Source organism: Eptesicus fuscus, chromosome 15, assembly GCF_027574615.1.
Source record: "Eptesicus fuscus isolate TK198812 chromosome 15, DD_ASM_mEF_20220401, whole genome shotgun sequence".
Classification (NCBI taxonomy): domain Eukaryota; kingdom Metazoa; phylum Chordata; class Mammalia; order Chiroptera; family Vespertilionidae; genus Eptesicus; species Eptesicus fuscus.
Genome location: NC_072487.1, coordinates 12,217,033 through 12,243,225, shown reverse-complemented (window position 1 = coordinate 12,243,225; position 26,193 = coordinate 12,217,033). Strand labels below are relative to the sequence as shown.

Sequence of the window (26,193 nt, the reverse complement as noted above, 5' to 3'; positions counted from 1 at the left end):
CAACTCTGAGCTGGGGAATGATTTTTTCTAAATACGGGATCACATTTCTTAAATGTCCGCACTCACAGATGGATACCTGCCACTGTCCGAATTGGTCTGATGAAAGCTGCTTAGCAATTTATCAAGCTATTAATTTAAAAAGAATATTTCAGCGAGAGATGAGATAGTGAGGCACAGATGCAGAAACAGAAAACGATAGGGTATTATTACTTGGAAAAGATTGAAAACCACTGCCTTAAAGTCTTTGAAATTTTAGAGCTAGATTGTGCATAGGCTCAATTTTAATGAAGGACTTTCTAAAGGGGAGGAGGAGTTCCTGATTAAGCAATTTCCTTAACTTTCAGGAACTGACTCTTTTGGGAGAGGGCAGAGAAAACAATGTTTTAATATACTCATTATATTCATTCAACTTTTGCCGTGTGCCTGGCGCCACACTAGGCAGAGACACAAAAGTGAAAAGGACGTGGATGTACTCAAGCCTCGCGGTGGAGACAGAGAAGCACAGGCATAGTGAACAGATGCAACAAAAGAGGAAGCCCTAGGAAGTGAGAGTGGAACAGTGAGGTCACAGGGATGACCAGAAACTGTTGCAAAGATTTCGGATTTATTTTCATAAATGACACAGAGCCATTAAACAGAAGTGACCATCAGATTTAATTTCACAAGGATCATGCTGTTCCAATCCATGTGAAAAATGGGTTGTAGGGGGCAGACATCAAAGGCAGGATGAGTTCCTTCCACTCCTCCTAAAAATCACCCCACAATACCAATTCCTTTCTTTCTGATCTGCAATCCATTCGTCTCATCCCCCAACACACAATTTAGAAATTATCTAATCTTTTAAAAGTGCTAGTTTGCAACTATTTGAGGTTTCCCTGGATATCTATTATTCATTTCTAATTTAATTCCATGTGATCAGAGATTACACTTTGAATAACTTGAATCCTTTTAAGTTTATTGAGACTTGATTTATGGCTCAGAATATGTTCATTGTGTAAATGTGTAATCCATTACTGTTAGGCACTGCTGTGTGCTACAATGTCACATCAAGTTGGTTTTTAGTCTTGTTCAGGTCTTCTATATCCCTATTTTGTGTTTTCGTGTTCTATCAAACATTGACAGAGGAGTATCAAATCCCTACGTATTAACTGTAGAGTGTCTGTTTCTCCTTACAGTTCTGTTAGTTTTTGCTTCGTGCATTTTTGAAGTAGTAGTTAGGTAAACAAGCACTTAGGACTGAACGTCAGCAAGATGTTTGGCATTATAAAATTATCTTTTGTTGCCGGTAATATTCTTTGTTCTGAAATCTACTTTGCCTGATATTAATAATAGCCACTCCAGCTTTCTTTTGATTTGTGTTAGTGTGGTATATCTTTTTTCATCCTATCACTTTTAATCTTTGTCCTTCATGAGTTTCTTGTTTACAGCATATAGTTGGATATTGTTGTTTTATCCAATCTGACAACTTCTGCCTTTTCATTGGGATATTTAGGATACTTATATTTAAATTCCTTTAAAAAGATAATTGACTGCTTACACAAAAATAAAAAAGTGTAGAGCTTATAATAAATGCGGAAGGAAAATGTGAGGTCACAACAGCACACAGATGAGGAGGGAGAAATGTAAGTATACTATTATAAGGTTCTTATACTATACTAGTAGCCCGTTTGCACGAAGATTCGTGCAATAGACCTTCATTCACCTGGCTGCCTGCACCAGTTTTCTGCCGGCACCGGGGACCCAGGCCTTGGCTGTGGCCACCGCCTTCTGCCTTCTTTCAGGGTCGGGGCTTGGCCCCGGGCAGTGGCCTTGGGCTCGGCCGCACCCAACATCCCTGCTAAGGATCGCAGGAGCTGACCCCCAGTGGTTTCCTGCGATCCGTGCAAGCTCCCCGCTGGTGCCCAAGGCCGGGAAAGCCTCAGGCGGCTTGGGCTCGGCCGCACCCAGCGTCCCTGCTACCGATCGCAGGAGCTGACCCCCAGTGGTTTCCTGCGATCGGTGCAGGCTCCGCCACACCCCAATGTCCCTGCAACTGTTTCCTGGTGGGCGTGGCTTGGTTGGTGGGCGTGGCTTGGGCGTAGCGAAGGTGCGGTCAATTTGCATATTTGTCTATTATAAGGTAAGATTAGAGGCCCGATGCACAAAATTTGTGCAAGAGTAGGCCTTCCTTCCCCCGGCTGCCAGCACCGGCTTCCTTCTGGCACCCGGGACCCGGGCTTCCCTCGCAGCCTCTGCTTCATCTGGTAGGTCGTCTGGAAGGATGTACTGTCTAATTAGCATATTATGCTTTTATTATTATATATACTTATTGTATATGACAAGTGGTACATCATTTGCTATAACCTTGTAATCCTGCTACATCAATATCATTATAACAGGAATTTTAAAATGTATTTACCCAATAATTATCATACATTTGAAATATTAATGTACACATTTAAAACATCAAAATGCAATCCTGGTAGTTAAGCAGGAAGGCTTTTTTTAATAAAGATTTTTTATAAAGATTTACATAAGATTCTAGTGTAGGGGCGGGAAAAATAATTTTCCTTCTACCTTCTAAATTCTTCTGGTTAGACTAATAACCAAATTAACATGAGACAGATTAACAGGAGAAAGTGACCAAATTTATTATGTATGTACATATGGGCATTCCAGAAGAATATGAGACCCCAAGACCTATCAGGCAGTAAAGGCTTACAAGTCATCTTGAACTAAGGAGAGAGGGGTGGGTTGTGGCTTGTGACTTCAGAGGGCAGGAAAGCAATTTACCGAAATAGGGAAAAGCAAATGTTTGGTAAATAACTGTTTGCTGGGCCAGCTTCAACTGTGCGACACTGACTTGAATCCAAAGGGCCTTGCTTGGTTCCTCCTGGCTTATCAGACTTAGTTCATATGAAACTATAATTAATTATGATGGTCTCTCCCTTTGTGGTGCAGGTCCTCCAGCTAAATGTTTTTAGGCAGTTGGGGGAAAGTCAAAGGTTCTTTTGAGTCCTTTATTTCTTAAAAATAACCAGATTAAAATAACCAATATCCCAAAAGGCCTATTTTAGGATGGCAAACTCTGCTCCCCATTCACCAGAATCAATAGAACTTTACATGTATTTTCTTTCAAAATCTTCCTATCTAATAAAAAGGGAATATGCAAATTGACCATCACTCCAAGACACAAGATGGCCCCCCCATGTAATCAAAGATGGCTGCCCCCAGGTGGACACAAGATGGCCACCACAAGATGGCCTGCAGGGAAGGGCAGTTGTGGGCAGTTAGGGGTGACCAGGCCAGCAAGGGAGGACAGTTGGGGGGGGACCCAGGCCTGCAGGAGAGGGCAGTTGGGGGGACCAGGCCTGCAGGGGAGGGCAGTTAGGGGTGACCAGGCTGGCAGAGGAGGGCAGTTGGGGGAGACCAGGTCTGCAGGGGAGGGCAGTTAGGGGTGACCGGGCCAGCAGAGGAGGGCAGTTGCAGAAGACCAGGCCTGCAGGGGAGGGCAGTTGGGGGGGACCAGGCCTGCAGGGGAGGGAAGTTGGGGGGGGGACCAGGCCTGCGGGGAAAGACAGTTGGGGTGGACCCAGGCCTGCAGGGGAGGGCTGTTGCGGGGGGACCAGGCTTGCAGGGGAGGGCAGTTGGGGGGGCAGGCCTGCAGGGAAGGGCAGTTAGGGGTGACGAGGCCAGCAGGGGAAGGCAGTTAGGGGCAATTGGGCCAGCCGTGGAGCAGTTAGGCGTTGATCAGGCTGGCAGGGGAGTGGTTAGGGGTGACCAGGCTGGCAGGCAGAAGCGCTTAGGGGCAATCAGGCAGAGGCAGGTGAGCAGCTGGGAGCCAGCAGTCCTGGATTGTGAGAGGGATCCCAGATTGGAGAGGGTGCAGGCTGGGCTGAGGGACACCCCCCACCCTGTGCACGAATTTCATATTAAAAAATAAAAGAAAGAAGTTTAGATTGAATAAGACTGTCAGCTGAACAGGAAAGCAGTCTTTCAGTATCATAGCATTGCTTTTCTAAACAAACAACTGTAAGAGACAAAATTTCAAATATATTTTATTCAAAATTCTCCTTCTAAGAGAAAATATGTGTAGCAATGTTTACACATGCTTTAATAACTTATTTCACTGTACAACTTGCATTCTAAATAACAATACAATAAACCAGCAAAAAACAGAAAACCAGTCAGCACTTCAATAATTTATCATGTAAAAAACAGTGAGTACAGGGTACAACAGGGTGGTATGTGTACTTTTTTTCATGACAGCATCAGTCATCTAGTTCTGTGTGTATAAAATACTTCTTACTAGTGATGTAAAAGGCCATTAGGACTTTTCAAAACAGAATATGTTTTTGGTTAAATTTGGGCCAGGGCAGAGGGGCTCTATCTCTTTTATCCCTTTCTTATAAATATTTTTCCCTTTTGTGTTACTTTCACAGTTTTAAATAATTTTTTATGTTTGCATATACTACTACTATGTCAACACTGTTCTAGCACAGAATTACGTTAATCAGTTATTTTTTAGCCAGCAAAATGGTCCAAACACATTAAGAAAACACAAGAAATAGACCACTCAGTTCTGCCAAAGTAGCACCTAGTTAAATAGCATGTCAGTCAAGTGTCTCCTGCTACTCCTCAGACGATGCAGGCAAAGACACACGGCAACAACTTAAAAAATATGTGCAGAAATGTAAGAAGACAAGGTACTATCCTCTATTCCTGAAAATAGCTATTGGTATATTCTCTATTGCATTTCATAGTTTCGGAATTACAATGATTGCCATCAGGGTGAGACTTTACAAGAAGAAAACAAGATGACAATGACTGACCAGTGAAATCCAAACTTCTTCCAAGTAATTACAGTCTCCAAGGAAAAAAAGGGCACAGGAGTACACATTTCCACTTGGCTCAAAAATAATGAACATTAATTTAAAAAGTTGGCAACAACTACTACAACATAAAATCCAATTTCCTATATTTTCTTTGACAGAGCTTAGCAACAAAACAAAACCACCCTGATTGTGTTCATCACAACCGGACTCTACACACTGCCTGACATTTCTACACAGACTGACTCTGAATGACTACATCTACTAAGTAGGATCTAATAATTAACTTTAATTAAACATCTGCTTGAACAATGTTTTCTTTCTCAAGCTTACCCTAGGTTCAAGTTAACTTCCTGTCTATGGAACTGAAATGATTCAGAAGCTCTAGTTTTCAGCTGATTGCAACAGTATTAGTAATCCCATATACCAAGAAACACCAAAAAGTGCAAAGTCAACTAGTACTCCATCTTTGGAAGCTAACTCAGATTTCACTTCGATACATGTAAACCATGAATCCTAAGTTTCAAAAAACAGTAGTTGTGGTCAAGTTTATATTCTATTATTATATCTTTTTTAAAGGTAGCAATAATATTTATTATAATTGTAAACATAAGTCTGTATCCCAAGAGAGCACAACTAGGAAAAGATCCATCCACTGCTAACGATGCACCTGACACCCTTCGCAGACTTCTGGTGACAACTGTAGTGTAACTAAGTTTAACTGCCATTGCCAAGTAGGACTTTGAAGTATGACCCCAGGGACTGATGTGTCCCATACCAACAGCTACTTTAGCAGCAATTATGATTGTGATGAAATATATTTAGTAAGTTACACAGTTAAAAAGTCATTAGAACGTCTCGTTCTTGTACACTAGTATAGAAAGATCTTCCAAAGATAAAGGAGTGCAGGCCTGGTTTAATTTTCTCAGCTAGAGCCATTATTATGTTAAGATCGCCCTCTGCTGTTAAATCAAGGTCTATCTTCAGGTTCCGAAGAGATTTAAAGGGCTTTTTCCCCTTCTGCCTACAAATAATAAAAAAATATATATATGTAATATAGAAAATGTTCAAAAGGAACAAATTTTTTAAATGCACAAATGTTTTGCTGCTATATAGTTTTACTTACGTATCATCTTCTATATATTTTATTAGCGTCAAAGCTTTTCTGTGAAGGATGAGCAGAAACTGTGCAAGGAAAGTACTCCTGAGAGATAAACCAGGCTTCAAATGAAAGACCTACAGGAAAATGAATGCTTTAATAAATATTTTGCTCTCATTCTACTTACACAGCATGTTTCTATCATAGTGTTAACAGAGTCTGGCAGATAATGTACATTAGAGCAGTTCGCGAAATCATTTCCACAGATGTTCTCCTAGCAAGCAGGAGTATGGCAGAAGTACTAAGTCTGAAGCAGTCTGACAGTTCTATGTTATATTTAAGAGTTAGTATTTTTCATTCTACCTCAGAATACATTCATATTTATTTTTATTATTAAAAGTAATAATTGGCCCTAGCCATTGTGGGTCAGTTGGTTGGAGCATCATGTACACCAAAAGGTTGCAGGTTTTATTCCCAGTCAGGGTGCGTGCTAGAGGCAACCAATCAATGTTTCTCTCTCACGTTGATGTTTCTCTGTCTCTCTCTCCCTTTTTCTCTCTAAAATAATTTTAAAAAATCATACTTATAAGTTACTTCTAATTATGTTACTTGACTTTTTCTACCCAGATCTTCAAATAAAGTTGAAGCTCCCAGAAGTTGAGCCCCATTTAAATTATGATTTTAAGATATTCATATCCCTCTTGCTGGGGGGAGAGGGAAGGGACATGGGGAGGGTGCAGCTATAGCAGAAGGATCTCATTTCAGCTTGAGAAATATGGAATCACATGACTACGTATTATCTTTGAACTTTGGAATATGTTACAGACTACAGACCTGATCAAAAATTTCTAGTAAACCTAAGGACCTCATTATTTCAAAGCTGCATCTATGACGAAGTTTCCTCACCTGATCCTCAGAATGATACTATGACAAAGCTCTAGTATATTAAGAAATAAGTTCCATATAACCTATAATTTTCTTCAAATGTATAATTAAGCAGATTTGGTTTTCAAAAGAAGGAGACAATAAAAATGCTATCATTGAAAGAGAGGTACAGGGTTTAAAGACATTTTTGACCCAATTAAGGTAAATAAAAAACATTTATGCACCCTCTTCCTTCACCCGCACAAAAGAAAATACTTTGAGTTATAGTTTAGTGCTCAGAATGAAAACATTTATTATTTGAATGGGGGAATGATGCATCTTTAATTGTTAGTATTCAGACTACTACTCATTAACAACTCAAAAGAAAAATCATGTAGACACTTTCAAAAAGACCAGAGACACTATAGAAAGATAATGACTCAATTCTAAGATTTATATGCAGAGGACAGGCATTGTAGGATGCATTAAATAAAAAACAAAATCATGTCATATCATTCACTCCAATGATCTCAGGTTTAACATTTACCTGATCCAGGAAGGCTTTTACTAGCGTGTCTCTATGTAGGACATCTTGAAAAATATTCCTGTGAAGAAAAAAGTCCAAATGTTGAAATGGCTGCACAATGCTACTTTCCATAATCCTACACCAGCCAATAAATTAAATTCTTAGAAATGGGATATTATATATAAACATTTTTAATAAAAATTATATATGTATATTTAAAAACATACACTATATATTTATTTTAACTCAAGGAGACATTTGTATATTACTGGAGTTTGTCAAGCCACTATGTAATTATTTTTCTTTTAAAGACAAGCAATCCCAAGAATGATATGTAATATCTATCAACCTATTTTAATACACTCACCTTTTAAAAAATGTTGAAAGCCTTAGGCAATTAGTAAATACAGTTACCAATTCCTGCCATCTCAAAAATAAAACAGCAATAAAAGTAGACACACCACACTACCAACACCCATACAAAATAAAAGGATAATGTTATGTACTAATAACTTCTAGTATACATTTCAGGATGAAGAAAGACAAAAGGATGGATGCTAACTATCACTGGAGTGGGATTAAGAAACACAGCTAGATGACTATCTGCAACATGACAACCACTGGGTTTGCATCAAGAGCCCATCATCTGGCAAGTTACATGAACCAGCTAATGTTCTAGGAAAGCATTATCTGCCTTGTCTACAATCAGACAAGAAGTTAAGATGTAATGCACACCTGACAGAGTGTGCATCTAACACCACCCAGGACAGAGCAGGTGCTTAAAAAGAGACCGCTCTCTTCCTAGGTCTGAACCCCCTTCAGTCTTTCCCCTTCTTCCTTCCCTCTCCTTGCCTTCTACTTCCCTAGAGTGTTTACTGAAATGTTAAGTTCTACTCAAGTCAAAAGGGTAATGTAACATTTAATAAGGTAAGCAATTTTTAACTGAAAATAGTAATGATCATCATATAATGAGAGGAGTGGCAGGAAAGAGGTGTGTGTGCAGAAATAAATAGGAAAGTACCTAAAATTTCCTAGTTTTAAGAGAAGAGTATACCAAACAACAGAAGGAAACCAAAAGGGGGGTGCGGGGGGAAGCAGCATTTCATAATTACAAGGTATCCAGTTAGTGGCCAATTTGGACCCTGACAGCACTCTGAGAAGGCTCTGTCTTTGGAGAGGGAATAAGGCTATTTAAAGTCTGCTGTTCTTAATAATGCCTGTTTCACTGAATGAGTATCTTGTTCATAATGAATTAGACAAAGCAAAGTGTTAAAAAATAGCCCTAGCTGGTTTGGCTCAGCGGATAGAGCATTGGCCTGTGGACTGAAAGGTTCCAGGTTCGATTCCAGTCCAGGGCACATGCTTGGATTCTGGGCTCGATCCCTAGTAGGGGGCTTGCAGGAGGCAGCTGATCAATGATTCTCTCTCATCATTGATATTTCTATCTCCCTCTCCCTCTCCCTTCCTCTCTGAAACAAATTAAAAAAAATATATAAAAATATATATATTTCCAGTGACTGTGACTGATTTTTCATTTCTTATTGGCAGTGACTGAAATTATATCTAAACATTAAAATTTAAAAATATCTTTAAAATTAGTAATATTGTTTTAAATAAATTAAAAGAATGTTAAAGTATATACATATCCTCTCTAAAAAAATACTAGATGGTTGTAAACCCATTCTAAAGTTCACCAAATTCCCCAAAAGAGCAATGAAGTAACCAAGCAAAAAAGAAAAAATAATACTAAATACTTTAGGAAAGAAGAAAATGCTTGAAGGAACAAAAGAATTCTGAGAACTTTTACATGTGTACCAAATTACCAATACTGTACGTGAAAGCTTAGTGACCTGGAATTCCAATTTTGAATAATTCATGTTCTAACCAATTTCCCTAAAGCTTTCTAAGGAACCAACAGGAACACTGGAGAGCTGGGAAAGACGGGTCCTAATGAAGTCATCTTTCTGCACCTGGTACACACAAGGCTGAGATCCCGTGCTCCTCTTCTGGTGGACATGTGTTCCCTTTCTGGTGGACATGGTGTTCCCTTTCTGGTGGACATGTGTTCCCTTTCTGGTGGACATGTGCTCCTTTTCTGGTGGACATGGTGTTCCCTTTCTGGTGGACATGTGTTCCCTTTCTGGTGGACATGGTGTTCCCTTTCTGGTGGACATGTGTTCCCTTTCTGGTGGACATATGTCCCCTTTCTGGTGGACATGTGTCCCCTTTCTGGTGGACATGGTGTTCCCTTTCTGGTGGACATGTGCTCCTTTTCTGGTGGACATGTGTTCCCTTTCTGGTGGACATGTGTTCCCTTTCTGGTGGACATGTGTTCCCTTTCTGGTGGACATGGTGTTCCCTTTCTGGTGGACATGGTGTTCCCTTTCTGGTGGACATGGTGTTCCCTTTCTGGTGGACATGTGTCCCCTTTCTGGTGGACATGGTGTTCCCTTTCTGGTGGACATGTGTCCCCTTTCTGGTGGACATGGTGTTCCTTTTCTGTTTTTGGTCAGCACATTCTGTGTGACTACTGATGCGCCACATGTCTATTGCCTGAGCTCAAAATTTTTCTTAGAAAAACAGGACAGGCTGATCACTCCAATTTTACTGATCCCCTATATACTCAAACCTGTATGATTCTAGTTAACATTTATTGAGCACATTCTATGTGCCAGGCACTTTAATTAAAGAGAATCATAATGTATCCTAGTATGCTACAAATCTTTTCCTGATTTCAGAAGTAAATAGGAAAGTACCTAAAATTTCAGTGTTTTCTGAGGGTTTTATAATTCAGATTTATCATCACCATTTTTTCCTAATTGGGTCAACACTGAATATTTTATTATCATTACTTTTTATCTTTTTAAAACACTAATCAGACTTTATGGCAAGGAATGAATACCACAATATAAAATTCAAAGTAAAAGAATGCTCTATTAATATTTTTGACAGTTTTGTTATATTTTATATTCATATATCAAGAAAGAAAAGACTTAGAATTACTTCTTTGGTTTCGTTAATAAGCTTTTCAGTGACTCCTATACATCTGACTATAAGCAATGTTAGAGCTGGGGCTGTCTGGCCACTATTAACCTTAGTATCTAGTACTGTGCCTAGGGCTCAATAGATATTTGTTAAATATTTAAATGTTTATTTTTTAAAACTAATCTAATCTATCTTATGAGAAACACAATTATAGTAAGAAAAATAGACATTTAAGAAGAAAATGCTTGATTAACCAAGTATTTCTTCAAGCATAACTCACAGTAACATTTCTTTCCTTTTAAACACAGACTTATCTGTTTTGCTCTTACTCACAAAAGATACAATTTCATAATATTGCTTAACGACAATATCAAAAGACAGCACGACTTACAAATCGGGAGTGAAGCTTTCGTCGGTGTAGATGACCGTATCCTGAGCCATGTCCTCCTCTGAAGTGGCTCTCCAGAATGCCGTCAGCTCTGAGCGCATGTACCTGCGCTGATTGTAGATGTGCTCGTGACAGGGCGGCATCTGCTTGACGGTGTTGACATCCACGTCTATGTGAGTGCTGGGGTAGGGAGCATACATGACTTGCCGGAAGGGTAGCACAAAGCTTCCAGTGGAATCCTGTCCCAATGAAAGGAAAAGTCACTGTCTTATTTGCCAAATGATATAAAGACTTATTTTTTAAATTAAAAAAAAAAACAAAACAACACCATGGTTTCGATTTAGCAAGTCCATCTCTAGAAATTTATACTCAGATATTACTCATGATTGTGTACAAAGTTTTAGTGATAGAAACAACCTAAGAATCCAAAAAAAGAAGTGATTAAATTAAGCTGCAGAAGTTTATGTGTGGATATTGAAAGATGTTCACAATATATTGTGAAAAAAAACAACAACAGGTTAGAACATGCAAAGTATAATCCAATTTTTGGGGGAGTGAGGGGAGATGTGAAAAAAATACATACAGAAGAACACAAGACCAGAAGATACATGTCAAATATTAACAATGGTTAGTCTCTGGATTGTGAGATTGCAAGTGACCATTTCTTCTTGACTATTCACATGCTCTTTTAAATTCTAATAATATATGTATTTTTATAATAAGTAAAGAATGCACTCCTTTCTAGGTATAGTTGGTTGGGCTGCCACGGAATAAGGACATACTCTGTATAAGGCACCGTGCTATGTACTTGAAGAGAACAGAAGATAAAGGCTGTTTCCATTTTTTTTACTCCTATCATGCTGTGACAATCATCTTTATATGTAAATCTTCTGCACATATAATTGCTTCTTTAGGAAGAATTTCCAGAGGTAGAAACAGTAGGTTAAGTCTTTAAACGTCTGTAAGGCTCTTGATATATAATGTCAAACCATTTCTAAAAGGCTACAAAATTTATAATTGCACAGAAAATTCTTAACAAATATATTTTCGTTATGCTATAGTTTGAAGCTTTCCTATATGGCTCTAATATAAAACTCTTTAGGGATAAAATTATATAATTAAATGAGAGGTTGCTAAGGAAAAAAAAGTACTAAATACCTACGTCTTTGATAGGGAAGAAGTTCTAATTTTCAGATTTGTACAATTCAAATCAGAAATGAGTTTCCCTTAAATAGTTTCTGTATTTAAGTACTATTATTTTGAGCTCATAGCATGCCCATTATTGAAAATGCAAATGCTGAATATAATTTTTATTTGTAACAATTTTTTATTATTTTTTGTTTGTTTTGTTATATCTACACCTTCAAGAAAGCATCCACTATGAGAGAATCACGTAAGCATTAGGAATCTGTATATTCATGTATTTAATTATGATAAAAACATCAACAATAGATTAGATAAAGTGATTAATTGTCCTCCCTGTAATTACTCAAAATAATGGCTAATTAATATTTATCTGTCTTTTCCCTTCAAAAGCAGATTTTAACAAATAAAAGAAAAATGAAAAGAATTTTTAACACATACACAGGAATTGATAAAAACTTATAAATGGATATGGTACATAAACAAAATGGTAACACAAAAATTCAAATTTGTTCAGTAAAAAAAAAATTAAATATTCCCATTTTAGACAATCAACTTGATTCAAGCACATATTAAAAAAAAAATTAAAAATCCTAAAGCCAAACAGGCAGCTACAGGAAACCAGAGAGAAACATAAAGATGTTCTGTGATATTTCTCTGATACCAACCATAAATCAATAAGACATAGACTCTATGCTCAGTCTGTGCAAAGGAAGTCAGCCCCTTGGCATAAAAACATGAGATACAGTAAATACTAATGTTCAAAAGACATTTTTGATGAGTCTCAAAAACTGTTTTCACTTGTGACAAGTGTAGACTCTACCTTTAGCAGGCCTTGGACAAAGAGTCCTGACTCATATTTAAATGATGATTCTGCTTCACATAATCTAGAGCATTTTCTCTCTGCTGGAGTCAGAAAAAGGCATAATGTTTTTACTATCTGTAAAAGAAAAGAATTTAGCATTAAAATATAATGTAAAAAAAACAGCATTGGTTTACTTATGAAAGAAATTGGAATTGGAATTTCAATTGTTTTTGCCAATAAAATATATCCTGAGAAATAAATATTCCTTAGTCACACAGAATAGTCCATGGACGATAACAATTGTTGCTAAAAATAGGGATTCTGTGGTCAAATAAGTTTGGGAAATGCTGGTAAATTTACAGTATATCTCAAAACCTTTAACATTTGAATACATATTGTGACTCTCCAGGTGGCTGATATAATATTCAGACTTTCTCCATGGAACCCTCCTTTTTGCTTAGGGTGTCACAGTTATTTGGTCAGGTTATATTGCCTTATACTATTAGATAATTTTGTCTGTAACCTAACCTTTAAATTACAATCTGTGATATGTTAGCAGTATTAAAAAGTGAGATTATTCACTGGATTATAAAATACATTACCTTATTTACTTTCTCTGCACTGCTACCTACTACAACAGAACAGCCACAGGTTTGCAGGTGTGAGCTAATGGCACTGTAAATTGAAGAAAAGAGATTAAAAAAAATTGGCTGTAAAACAATTTCACAAAGTAAAAGAAAAGAAGGAAAGCTATTCAAATCATTTAGAATAGCTTTCCATGCGAAGCACCAAAGCTATAAATATAATGCCATCTCATTTCTACATGCCTTTCACAGCGATTCTCTCATTTGAACCTTAAAACAACCCATTTTGTAAAATATCACCATTTTATAGTAGAAGGAACTGAAGTATAGAGAGAGGTTAAGTGACTTACTTAAAGTCAAAGGGGACTAAAATTAATGCTATGAATGGCTAACACTGAACAGAATCAGGACTAATGAGCTTCTGATTCACGCCATTAAAGGCCTTTAGGTTAGACTCACCCTCACCTCTACCATTCTCCATCATAAATCTAAAGGAAAAGACTGTTGGGCATAAAAGCACTCCTCATTTTTCATTCCTCATTTTTAAAAATAAAATTTCATGCCCTGGCCAGAGTGGCTCAGTTGGTTGAGCGTGGTCCTGTGTACCAAGAGGTCACCAGTTCCATTCCTGGTCAGGACACATGCCCAGGTTGCGGGCTCAATCCTCGGGTGGGGGGCATACAAGAGGCAGCCGATTGATGTTTCTCTCCCTCTTCCTTCCTTTATCTCTGTCTCAAATCAATAAAAACATATTTAAAACATAAATAAAACTTCATGATAATCTGCAGTTGTAAAGAAACACTAAAACACAAGATGAGACTATTCATGAAGAGAAAGCATTTAGATTAGGGACTAACATGTAGGCACTCAATAAATACTGGCTATTATTATTATCATTTTTCTTAGAAGAAATATAAATAGCAAATGTCAGCTATTATTATGTGCCACGCACTATTTTAAATGCTTAATCTAATTGATCTCACTCAACACTTAGAACAATCCCATGAAGCAAGTATTGTTATTATTATTCCCATTTTGCAGATGAGGGCACGGAGGCACAAAGTTCAGGTAGCTTGCCCAGGGTTATACAGCAGTAACTTGGAAAATCTGATTTTAGAGCCCACACTTTCTTTTCTAGGCCCAAATAACTCAAGTACATCCACAATGCAATATATATTGAAAAAGTTATCAGTTTCAGCTTTAATGAGAAGTAAAACAAGAAACCAGAACCAAACAAGGGACTAAGATTTCTTGTCTGGGCATTATCGAAACTCAGCTTCTTTAGATATTAAAAAAAAGTAACATCAAATATATCACAGATATGTAATAAATGAAAAGATAACACAAAGCTAAGTAATAGTTCACATAAGCAATGTTGTCCCTAGAATGACATGGGGTAGCATTCTGTTGTTTACTTCCTTCCATATCCTCTCATAGGTAAGCATAAGGTCTGTATCTGCTTCATCCAGCTTTTATGGAAATAAACAAAAGTCTTACTTGAGAAGAAAGCCTTCATGACAACTATCACCAATGTCATCATCGTTGAGAACTGTTTCAGCAATCTAAAAGTCACACAAAAAAATTCTGGTATAACAATGTTGAAAACCACTTTTAATATACAAGTTTTCTGAAGTCTAGGTTCAATATAATACATTGCCCTCATTTCTAAACATCAAGAATCCCCATAAAACAATCTGTGCACTACATAAACTTTCAGAAGAACAAATGTGAAGGCTGGTCAGGCAGGTTAAGCAACAATTGTTACAAGAACAACCCCCTCTTCTGAGCTGTCAGGATCAGGAGACAAATCCTAATGACAAAAATGTCAGGAAGATAAAAAAATTGTTTCCTAAAGAATTCTCTATACCTGCATAGTATGTGACTCTAAATGTCCTTCACAAATGATTAAGGAAACTACATTAGTGAATATGGGTAAACTTCCATTTACACACTGTTTTGTTACCAAAAGTACTGCATTAAATATTGATTGCTTCTATAAGGTCTGAAATTCTCCCACTTCTAGGAAATACAAAAGAGGTCAAATAAATAAATTTAATGTTATCATAATTATAATAATAAAATGAGAATACTACTAATATACATAACATTAATGTAACTGAAAAAAAATGGATAAAGGATACCATTGTTTCTATTTAATAAAATAAGAACTTACATCTATTTCTTCAGGAACACTGTGTGATTTCATAGATGAAAGCAGTTCCATTACAGGAATTACTTCTCCAGTGAGCATTGGAATAATACTCTGACCCTGGAAAAAAAAGTAAATGAGGTGAAGAAAAATCACACAATATAAGATAAGCTGGACCATAAAAAATTAAATACTGAAAACAAAGATAGAAATACTTGCTAACTTGTTCAAACACAGCTCCAAACAAGTCTACAACTCCAAAACATTTCTAAAGGATTTACATGCTATTTAAAACTCATTTCCATTATTCTGGAAATAATTTTCTTACAAGAGAATCATTGGTTTATCACTTACTGTTAAATGCAATAATTAAATCATCACCCCAAATTCAGAAAGGATCTCCTTTTGAAATGTGAGATATGACTTAATTAAATGTTGTCAGTGTGTTTTATATTTTAAAATAAATAAAGCAAAGCATAAGACTTTAGAATCCTGAGCAATGAATTTGGTAGTAAAGCCTGAACCTCTACGTTCATAATCCTATTTAATAAAAGCCTAATATGCAAATTGACCAAAGGGCGGAATGACAGGTTGGCGGGGGGCAGGGCCAGTGAGCGGGCAGCGCCAGGCCAGCCAAGGCGGGTGCCAGCAGGCAGACGGAGGGGACAGCAATCAGGGGGCGGTGTTGACCAGCGGTGGCAGCGGGGCAATGGGGGGGCGGGGCCGGACCTGCCCCTGGTGGTCAGTGTGTTCCCACAGGGGGAGTGCCGCTCAGCCATAAGCTGGGCTGAAGGCTGGCGAGCACAGTGGCGGTGGCGGGAGCCTCTCCTACCTCTGTGGCAGCACTAAGGATGTCCAACTGCAGCTTAAGGTGTCAGTCAAACATCCCCCAAGGGCTTCCAAACTGCGAGAGGGTGCAGGCTGAGCTGAGGGACACCCCCGAGTGCATGAATTTTCATGCACCGGGCCTCTAGTAAGCTATAATCTATCCAGATGCAAATAAAAAACATCACATATATATTTTAATAATCAATAAAACACAAGTTTACTTTAGAGTTTTTTTCAAGATGATACTTCTACTTCTTTTATATGTCAAAAATATAATTTTGAAATCTGTAGTTTCTAGAGTGAAAATATAGAATACCACAAATGTAAAGCTTCTGAAAATCAGGTGACCCCTATTTATGCACTATCACTACCACTCTCCCAAAATTTCTGACCATCCTCAATATATAAACTTTGAGATGTAGATGATTCTTCACATGCATCTTCAAATTAGAACCTCTGTCATCCCTACACTCATTTTTTGAGTGACCTGACCCAGTTTTCAGAGCCCCCTGGTCATGTAAGTTGCTTGAGAATTTAAATGCAATTGTTGTTAGACTTAGTATGGTGATCACATTGTAAGGCATACGTCAACATTTAAAGTTTAAAAAGCCACAAAAACAATTATATTAATAAATGTAATGCTGTCTCTGAAAATTTTATCTTAAGTCAGAAGATCCCTTGCATCATAGAAGGTTTTACTATGAAAAAAATTCAAGCAATAATAACCTCTATAACATAACCGCTCTGCTCTTTAAAGTAATTTGTAAATGCTTGTTTACAATTACAATCAATAACACTACAAATCAACAAGAATAATGACTGAAGGTGCTGTTACTTTTGTGTCCTTGTACAGTGATTTTATCAGAGGACAACTCTGAGCATCCAGAGCTAGCACTGACTGAAGTTATTTCACACTTACATGTCATCCCCAAATAGTCTTTACTGTTTAAAATAAAGTCATTGAAAGCACATTATGTGAGATTTGCAAAGCCTCAATTATCAGGCAACTCCTTTTCATAAAGGATAATTGGGGGAAAATACCTTCCCTTAGGTTTAGGCATATATAGTAGTTCATACACAATATCTGTCATTCATCACCATAAGCAAATGGTATTGAAGCTTAACAAAAAAATCTTACTAGGCTGAACACAGAGAGGCTCTAAAAGAAAATCCCGTCAGTTTCCTTTCCTCCTCCAACTTCTCTACCTTAAACTTCTGAGCAAGAGAATGTTTTCCCCTCTAAGAACCTTGTTTGTCCCAGTGTACTTTCCTCATGACAACAGAAGCGGTAGGACAATGTCTTTAAGAGCCCTTAAAAGCGAGACAGCATTCATTAACAGTGGTGACTTTATAAGTACAGGCTTCTGGTTTGAAATAAAGTCCCAGTAAAAGCAGAATTTTACTGGATCCTAAATTTCCTTATCTTGAGGTAATTCTAAATACTCCATAACTAGAGGCTGGCAAAAGTCACCGCTGCTTATTGACCAGCAAGCATAGGCTGGACTTCTCTGGATAAAGAGAAACAATTTCTTGTAAGTCTCAAAACCTTTCCCCAGAATTATCTCCACTGGTCTGGAAAGTTATTTACGAAAGTATTTCCTTACTTAATGCCCTTGTATTTTCACAAATTTTTAGAAGGTTTTGTTTAGCCTGGCTGGTGTGGCTCAATGGTTGAGCATTGACCTATGAACCAGGAGGTTACTGTTTGATTCCCTGTCAGGGCACATACCTGGGATGGGGGCATACAGGAGGCAGCCAATCAATGATTCTCTCTCATCATTGATGTTTCTATCTCTCCCTCTGTCCCCCTTCCTTTCTGAAATCAATAAAAATATATTTTTAAAAAAGGAAATTTTTGTTTAAAGTAGTATTCTATCTCGGGCATGCTGAAGAGAACCAGAGAAAAGAAAATCCAGCCATGATGTTTGTACTGGAGTTTCAAAGGAACAGAGGGGGTGGCTGGGGCAACAGCAGTAAAAGCAAAGAACCCCTTCTCCACTGGAGAGTCCCCTTCAGAAGAGCTGCTCGGCCCTATGCTGAAATCGCTTGTACTTCATTTCCACAGGGAGCCCTCTCTTTGCAATCATGCTTTTCAAACTCCGGTGCCTGCTCCCTAAGGGTATTCAAAGTCATGGGACAAACACGCACATTTTCCTGGAGACTTGGTATTACAAGAAGCCTGGTCGTATAAAGGTGAGGAATATCACCAGCAATAACATTAAAACAGACGGACATTTCATAAAATAAAATGTAATGCATGAATTCTAAAGATACCATTTCCAAGGTATATTATACTTAGAGCTGTGCCTAAATCTACAGATAGCTTAGGAATACCTACTTTCCTCCTGCTACACCTACTTCTGCGGAAATGTCTGAGAAACATGACTTTAAAGAAAATCTCAAACATAATTTTTAGTTTTGACTATGAGCAAGTTATTCAAAATTTACTCTGTGGATATAGACAACAGGTAACAAAATATTAATCTGTAGATGCAATTACTATTGGACTTACATTTAATTATTCAGGTCTAAGGTATGCAGGTTTTTATCAGATTTATTCCACACATCTCCATAAAGGCTCTGTTCACTTTTGGGCTCACTCTGTCAAACTAATCTGGCCTCAAGGTCTTAACACAAGTAGCTCTCAGCCTTACACAGACACACCATGTGCCTGGCAGTGTTTAACAGCATGCAATCTCCACCTTACCTGATCTTCCATTCTCTCTGTGCCTTCTAGCACTATCTTCTGGACATTCTCTTGCCTTTCCTGAGCAAGGGAAAATTCATTAAGATAATTAAAAACAAAAACAAAAAACATTTGACGCTTATTTTTTAGAATACAGTTAAGTAGCAGACATGTTCTTGTATAATTAAGTTCATGGGAAAAATACTTTCACTTTAGGACAGAAAAAGGGGAGGGAGGAAATTAACCAAACATATCCATAAAACCACCCTTTTGTGGCAGTTAAAAACAGATAATTTAACCGAAAACAGTCAATGTAACATCTGCATAGTTTCACAAAGATAATGATTTGCACTTTTTTTTTTAAATATATTTTATTGGTTTTTTACAGAGAGGAAGGGAGAGAGAGATAGAGAGTCAGAAACATCGATGTGAGAGAAACATCGATCAGCTGCCTCCTGCACAGATGTGCCCACAACCAAGGTACATGCCCTTGAACGGAATCGAACCTGGGACCTTTCAGTCCGCGGGCCGACGCTCTATCCACTGAGCCAAACCGGTTTCGGCATGATTTGCACTTTCAAATGAACTAAGTTCAAGCTGAACCTGGAGAATAGAGCTTCCTGATTTTAAATGATTTTCATATACATGTTAAAAATAACGAAGCAAGCCTGCAAACATGGTAAGAAACTATTCCTTTAAAAGATACTATTTTTCCTTACTATCTAGTAAAAGCCTCATAAAATTAATAATTATTTAATGGATTTCCATGTTAGTATCAACCTGCAAAGTAGAAAGGAGATATAAATTTGTTCTTCAGATCTGCAAAAAGTACATGGAAACAGAAGTATCACTATACATTAAACTATAGGATTTAGGAAATAACAATAATTTCCTCTAGCCCCGTGGTCAGCAAACTGTGGCTCGTGAGCCACATGCGGCTCTTTGGCCCCTTGAGTGTGGCTCCTCCACAAAATACCATGGCCTGGGCGAGTCTATTTTGAAGAAGTGGCGTTAGAAGTTTAAGTTTAAAAAAATTTGGTTCTCAAAAAAAATTTCAATTGTACTGTTGATATTTGGCTCTGTTGACTAATGAGTTTGCTGACCACCGCTCTAGCCCGATCTGCAAGAGGAATGAAATGAATTGGACTATCATTTATGATATGAAAATGAAATGACAGGAATCTCCTAGAAACCATTTTGTCCAACCTCCTCATTTTACAAACATAGAAACTTGGCAAAGAAGTTAAAGGGATCAAAGGCTCCATGGCCAACTGCTTATGAAACAATTGTTTTGAAATGCTTGTACCCTCACACAGTAAGTAGTAAGTAATACACACAGACATGCAATTCCAAAAAAATAAAAATAAAAATATAGGGTCAATGGATCTAAAACTTATGTTCTCTACTTTCTCTAAGCTTTAGCTTTTTATTTGTAACATGGAGCTATCATCTCCTAACTTCCCTGGTCATTATGAGTAGGACAGACATCAGATTAGATCTATCTGTATCTAGTACGGTAGCTACAAATAATAGCTACTGTCTGAAATTAACTGCATATAATTTCTAAAAATTAGATATAAATGTGTCAGGAGATAAACTTTCAATGGTCAAAGTTAACATGACTAATATGCTCAGAACCACTCACCTTATGCATCCATATCCTTCCTTTCCGGATAATGTGTGTTAATCTATCGACACACACTCTGTGAAGCGGGAGGTAGAAGCTAAGTTCTGTCTGTGGAAGTATAATCGATAGTCCATAGGTGCTCCGATCCCCATTCCAGTTTCCATCGAAGATTAATGAAACAATGATCACTCCCTTTTCAGACAAGACAAAAAACTTTACATCGATAGCCCCACTCTCTGCATTTCGAAGGATTTCTCCATTTAGGGTGTGGTTGGCAAGAAAAGTTATTTCTCCATCGCTGAGAAGTACCTGTTCTGTCTTTGGAGCCCAAATGTGTCTCACTCTAGGACCAAGAATATTGTCCCAGTAAGCAAAGGTAGCGGCTAATAAAGGTGATTCACCACTTAAAGCAATCTCTGTCTTGGCAACAGCTGGAGATGGTGGAGGACAGAGAGTCGACATCACTACATCCCAACTGTCACATTATCCGAATGCTCCAAGGATATCTGAACAAGGGCACACAAAACAGTGATTAGGTTCAGCAATTTTAAAGTCATTCATCAACAATCCAAATAATTTCGGCATATGCAGTTTTCTCCTCTTCAGTCAAAAAGTTTTGGAAGCATGTCTCCAACCAGGATAGAGGCATTCAACTAGCCTGACAGGTGCACACTGAGTGTTTGCTGATGTAATTTTATGATACATAGTAACTTGTCACTTATATTCAGAAATATGCTTAGAAATCCAAAGTGACAAGGAACTAAAAATGGCCTCTGAACATTCAGATGAAATATTACGAACTAAAGCACATAGAATAGACCCTCCCTGTTCCCAAATATCCAGTCTATGTGCAATCCTATATAATAAAAGGGTAATATGCAAATTGACCAAACAGTGGAACAACCGGTTGCTATGATGAGCACTGACCACCAGGAGGCAGATGCTCAATGCAGGAGCTGCCCCCTGGTGGTCAGTGCACTCCCACAGGGGGAGCACTGCTCAGCCAGAAGCCCAGAAGCTGGGCTCATGGCTGGCAAGAGAGTGGAGGTGGCAGGAGCCTCTCCTGCCTCTGTGGCAGCGCTAAGGATGTCCGACTGCCTGCTTAGGCCCGCTCCCTGCCATCAGCTGGACATCCCCTGAGGGCTCCCAGGCGCAAGAGGGCGCAGGCCGGGCTGAGGAAACCCCCCTCCCCACTGAGAGCATGAATCTCGTGCACCGGGCCTCTAATTCTAATATAATGGGATATTTGGTTCCTAAACCATATCAACTAAAAAGGAGTAAATGAGGAAAGGGAGAGTTCAGTTAGAAACACTAACACTTATTGTAGGCTAAACTGTCTCTCTCCCAAAAATCTGTTCAAGTCCTAACCCCCAGTATCTGCAAATGTGACCTTATTTGGAAATAGACGTAAGTAATCCAGTTAAAATGGGGTCATACAGGATTAGGGAGAGTCCTAATCCAGTGTCTGGGGTCCTTAAAAGGAGAGACAGATTTGGAGAAACAGACATAGAGGGAAAAGGGCCTTGTAAAGATGGAGGCAGAAATTAGAGTGATGCAGCTGCAAGCCAAGGGATGTCAGCGATTGCTGGTAGCCAGAGAAGCTAAGAGGCTGTAAGGAAGGATTCTTCCCTCAAGCCTTCCAAGTAGCTTGTCCCCGCTGACACCTTATTTTGGACTTTTAGTTTCCAGAACTGTGAGAGAATAATTTTTTTCTTTTGTTTTACATCACCTAGTTTGTGGTACTTAGTTAAGGCAATCCTAGAAAACTAGTAAAACAACTAACAGTAGAAATACCTTAAAAGCTGCTAAAAGGGCAAAGGAAAAATAAATAAATAAAAAGACCAAAAAATTGCAAAAATGCAGCAGTGTGGACCGGTAACAGAAAGTAAGCAAATGGGGGGTTGGGAGGGGGTTCTGTTATTCTCAATGAACTCCTTGGGTATCAGGGTACTAAGGCCCATTATGGGTTTTAAAATGGCATGTAAACAAACAGATAAAACATTTAATATGCTATTCAAGAAAGCAGTATAGCATTTTATCACTACAAAGAGAGTTCTATGCAAATTGCTGAATTAAAAAGCTTGTTATTTACAACATGTAGAGAATAACATGATTGGATGAGCCCTATTCAAGCCTTTCAATCTACTGAGAAAACAGACATGGAGAGAAGAATGAAGTGGCCAAGTTCACAGAGCCAGGCTAGAATCCAGGTCTCCTGTATATCTCAACCTACTCAAATATATCACTCTGAGGGTGCACGCTCTACGTGATGTTAGTGTAAAAGGACTCATCTATCTATATATATAAAAGCCTAATCTGCAAAGTGTCCCCTCGGGAGTTTGACTGGGAGTTCAATCACTCATTATGATGTGCGCTGATCACCAGAGGGCAGCGCGGAATGAAGGAAGGCCCCGGCCTGCAGTGGGCAGCTGGGGAAAGGAGGACCCAGCCAGCAGCCAGCAGTCGCTAGGGACCCTACCTGTGCACGAATTTCATGCACTGGGCCTCTAGTTCTGCTTAATATTAAAATTTGATATTCGTATTCAAAGACAGAAAATTTAAAAAATGACAATTTCATTTAAGCAAGTCTAAATTGTAGATTCCATTCACCAAAAGTATAAAGCACAGCAGTTGTTAGCTGAAATGTGATATCCCTATCTTTGCCTATATGATTGCTTTGGGAGAATAAATTTGATCTATAACTAAATTCATGTCAAAGTAAACCACTTAACTTAAAGGATTTAACTATACCTTGTCAAGAGAGTTCAGAAACTGATGAAAAGCAATGACTTCTATTTTCAGAGCATTAAATGCACACTTTTATCATGATGTCAAAAATAGGGACACTCAGCTTGGCAAACACTTTAAGTATGTGCAGAAATGGTTTAACACAAAGGCAGTTCTTACGTGTGCATCTTTTACTTCAGAAATTCATTTATGGAATGCTTACTTTTTAATGCGTTATATCACAATGTAAGTGGATCTAAGCTGTATAGCATGTTTAAAATAGTCACTGTTTTGGATACAACTTAAGCAGTCAGTTTACAATGACAGAATACAGGAATGTAATTTGAATTGAAACTGTAATGATGCTATTGTCATTAACAACAGCAAACTGGAGGCCAAGGAAATGAATTAAGTAAACACACAGCCATAAAATAGTATTGTATTTTTCTTTTGCTCTTTTTTTTTTTCTGGATAAAAATTATGGATAATCATAAAGGCAAGATTGCAACTCAAGCATTTCATCATTACATTGAAAATAAAAGCATTTCCTAAAATGGAATTGAGCCTTGAGCCTTAAGGCAAAATCTGGTTGGATTATGGCAAAACTTTTTAACTGATAGTGAAAATTAAACTATGAGAGATCACTAATTACATTCAGTCTCACTGCTAGTATCATTCGAAAGAAAATAAAGGACAAGGATCATATTTAGTTTTAAATCCTGCCAAAAGAAATAACTTGAGAAATGAAATGTCACAGAGAAGTCTAATTAAAAGCTGTAAAAATGATTTTATTAACACTTAAAGTCATCATTTTGGTGAGGAAAATCCATATATACAAATGTGGCCGAAAAAAATACGGGTTCAAAACCAGTAGTCTTTTTTTAATCTACGTATCTATTTACATGTAGTGTTAGCTTCCCCAGAGGCTTATCAAACATTATTAGCCTAAAGAGTCTTTTGAGGGAAGCCAGGATCCAAAATGGGTGGCACTGTGGCTTGCCACTCCGGTAAACAACAGGGTTGAGGAGATGTACCCAACGTATTTTCTGAAAATAACATATGCAGATTAAATGAACTATTATTTGCCAAAACTGTTAGCAGAGTGGTAGGTCTGAAGCTTTGCTTTTTCTTGAACCTTTACTAAGTATCAGCCATCTCTTTTCTGACTGGTATTCAGAAAGTGGGGCGCTCCACTGCAGCTGTAAATGAGAACTCAACCATCATTAAGACCCACCCAGCTGTAGCCATGCTTTCTGTTTCTCTCTCCCAGCCTTGAGAGAAACAGGGTCCTAAGTCCTCCCACCTTAGGAAACAGAAGCTGCCAGACGAACTTTACTGACAGTGAACTGCTGGTAACACCAGACAGTTTGCAACACTTTCTAAATTTTCATTAGGCAAGACTCAGAGATGATCGAGATATCACTATCAGGCCATCTCTCACAGCTTCAAATTTCTCAGATAATGGGCTAACCTGCCCTCCGCTGAACTTCTTAAATTGAGCCCAAGGGCAGGCTTGAAAGGCGGGCAAGTTTTTATAGGTTTTCTACCTCTTTCTCTGAAAGGAAAATTTTAGACTGCTAAGGGAGCCAAATAAAGATTTTTTAAATCAACTTTATAAGGAAAAAAAATTTTTAGCCCCTATGCAATTGTTTCCTGGAGCAGGTGAGTGCAAGTTTACTGCACGGTCTGTAATGTGATCTATAATTTTTCTCATTTTTCATATGCACAGAGAGAACAGTCATCATAAGGCAAATCCAACTGATTTCCTTTCCTAAAGAGTGGCAGGGTTTGGGCTGAGGTGCTGGCAACAGTATCTTCGTCACATACACCATCATATTTCAGGTGTTCCGACTCCATATTATTAGTCGCCCATATGTTCTATACTTGCTTCTGTAATGTTCCCATTATGTTGTTTTCCAAAGTCTGAGAAAGATCCTACCTAACAGTATTGCCCAGTGCCTTTTGCACAAATTAAAAGCAATGCCATTAGTAGCGTGTCCCCTTCCTTTGCATCACAGGTGAAGAATGGTAACCATTTTAATTGGAATTTATCCACTGGCCACAGCCAGGCTGTTGCTTTGCTATAGACTAACCATGACTGTCGTGAATCTCTCTAGGGCAAGCGCCTGACCTCCCTCGGTGCCTCCTGAACACAGACGCCGGGAAGAGTTCACGGGGCCGCTCAGACCTGTAATCAGTGCACTTCTTTCTGAAACCGATACCATCAGCCCAGTGATGCCCAAGTCGCAATGCTTCCTTTATCGGCGTAACCGCGGACTGTGAAGCAAGCGGGTCACGTCCCACAGAATGGAGCATACCGCAGCCTAGAACGGCCGCCCAAATGGTCGGGTCCGAGGACGTGCAGTGTGTCCACACCGCCCTCCCGCCCTTCCCACCCGCGTTACCTCCTCGCTGCCCCCAACTAGGTCCGGAGCAGCCGCGCCGCCCGCCCTCGGCCTTCCCCCGGGCAGGCCTCTCGGGCCCCAGGCTCTAGTCCGTGGAGCCCGCGATGCAGCGGGTCCCACGGGTCTGACACCGGGTCCCGAGGAGGAGCCGGCTCCGGGACTGCGGGAGGGAAAGCGGCGGGGAGGCTCGATCCCCATCCCCTGCTCTCGGCGCCGCCGCTGCCTGGAAGCCCGGGGCCCGGATGCAGACAACCCCACCAGTCTCCGGGCAGGGAAACCCGACGCCCGGATGAGGCCACGGAAGAGAGGGGAAAAGAGAGGAAAAGCGAACCCGGGGGACAGCCCCCGCCTCCGCCTCGCGCGGTCCCGTCCCCCGACCCCAGACAGCCGGCGTTCCGCGGGCTTCTCACTCACCCACTCTCCAACGCCTGCGCCTCCGCCACCGCGGCGGGCGCTGGGACCGCAACCGCAGCCCCGCCCCGCCCGCCCCGACCACGCCCCCCGCCCCGACCACGCCCCCTATCACGCTCCGCCCCCGAGCCCGGCCTCGCCCCGCCCCTGGCCCC

The 26,193-nt window shown here is 39.2% G+C and overlaps 1 protein-coding gene across 4 annotated transcripts; it reads right to left on the bottom strand.

Moving 5' to 3' along the window:
• Nucleotides 1-4,024: 4,024 nt before the first annotated feature.
• Nucleotides 4,025-26,085, bottom strand: C9orf72 (C9orf72-SMCR8 complex subunit). Of its 4 annotated transcripts, XM_054727392.1 has the most exons (12): nucleotides 26,042-26,085; nucleotides 20,805-21,001; nucleotides 20,514-20,687; nucleotides 18,890-18,949; nucleotides 15,379-15,474; nucleotides 14,703-14,767; nucleotides 13,224-13,296; nucleotides 12,640-12,756; nucleotides 10,677-10,912; nucleotides 7,322-7,379; nucleotides 5,938-6,047; nucleotides 4,025-5,835 (listed from the first exon to the last, which is right to left on the bottom strand). In XM_054727392.1, the coding sequence occupies exons 2-12, from the start codon at nucleotides 20,955-20,957 to the stop codon at nucleotides 5,649-5,651; spliced, it is 1,329 nt and encodes a 442-aa protein (XP_054583367.1). In that variant the 5' UTR covers nucleotides 20,958-21,001; nucleotides 26,042-26,085; the 3' UTR covers nucleotides 4,025-5,648. The 4 variants fall into 4 exon arrangements, with proteins under 4 accessions (XP_054583367.1, XP_008152292.1, XP_054583366.1 ...); XM_008154070.3 differs by having other exon boundaries at nucleotides 20,514-21,001; XM_054727391.1 differs by lacking the exon at nucleotides 26,042-26,085 and adding an exon at nucleotides 25,959-25,973 and having other exon boundaries at nucleotides 20,514-21,001.
• Nucleotides 26,086-26,193: the final 108 nt, after the last annotated feature.

Bases quoted from the DNA above. Each gene is read 5' to 3' on its own strand.
- C9orf72 (XM_008154070.3), bottom strand. From the start codon at position 20,957: ATGTCGACTCTCTGTCCTCCACCATCTCCAGCTGTTGCCAAGACAGAG. The intron at 18,950-20,513 runs GTGAGTGGTTCT...TCCCTTGCTCAG, and splicing joins GAAGGATATGGATGCATAAG to GAAAGGCAAGAGAATGTCCA. The intron at 10,913-12,639 runs GTAGAGTCTACA...TCATTGGGACAG, and splicing joins TTGTCCAAGGCCTGCTAAAG to GATTCCACTGGAAGCTTTGT.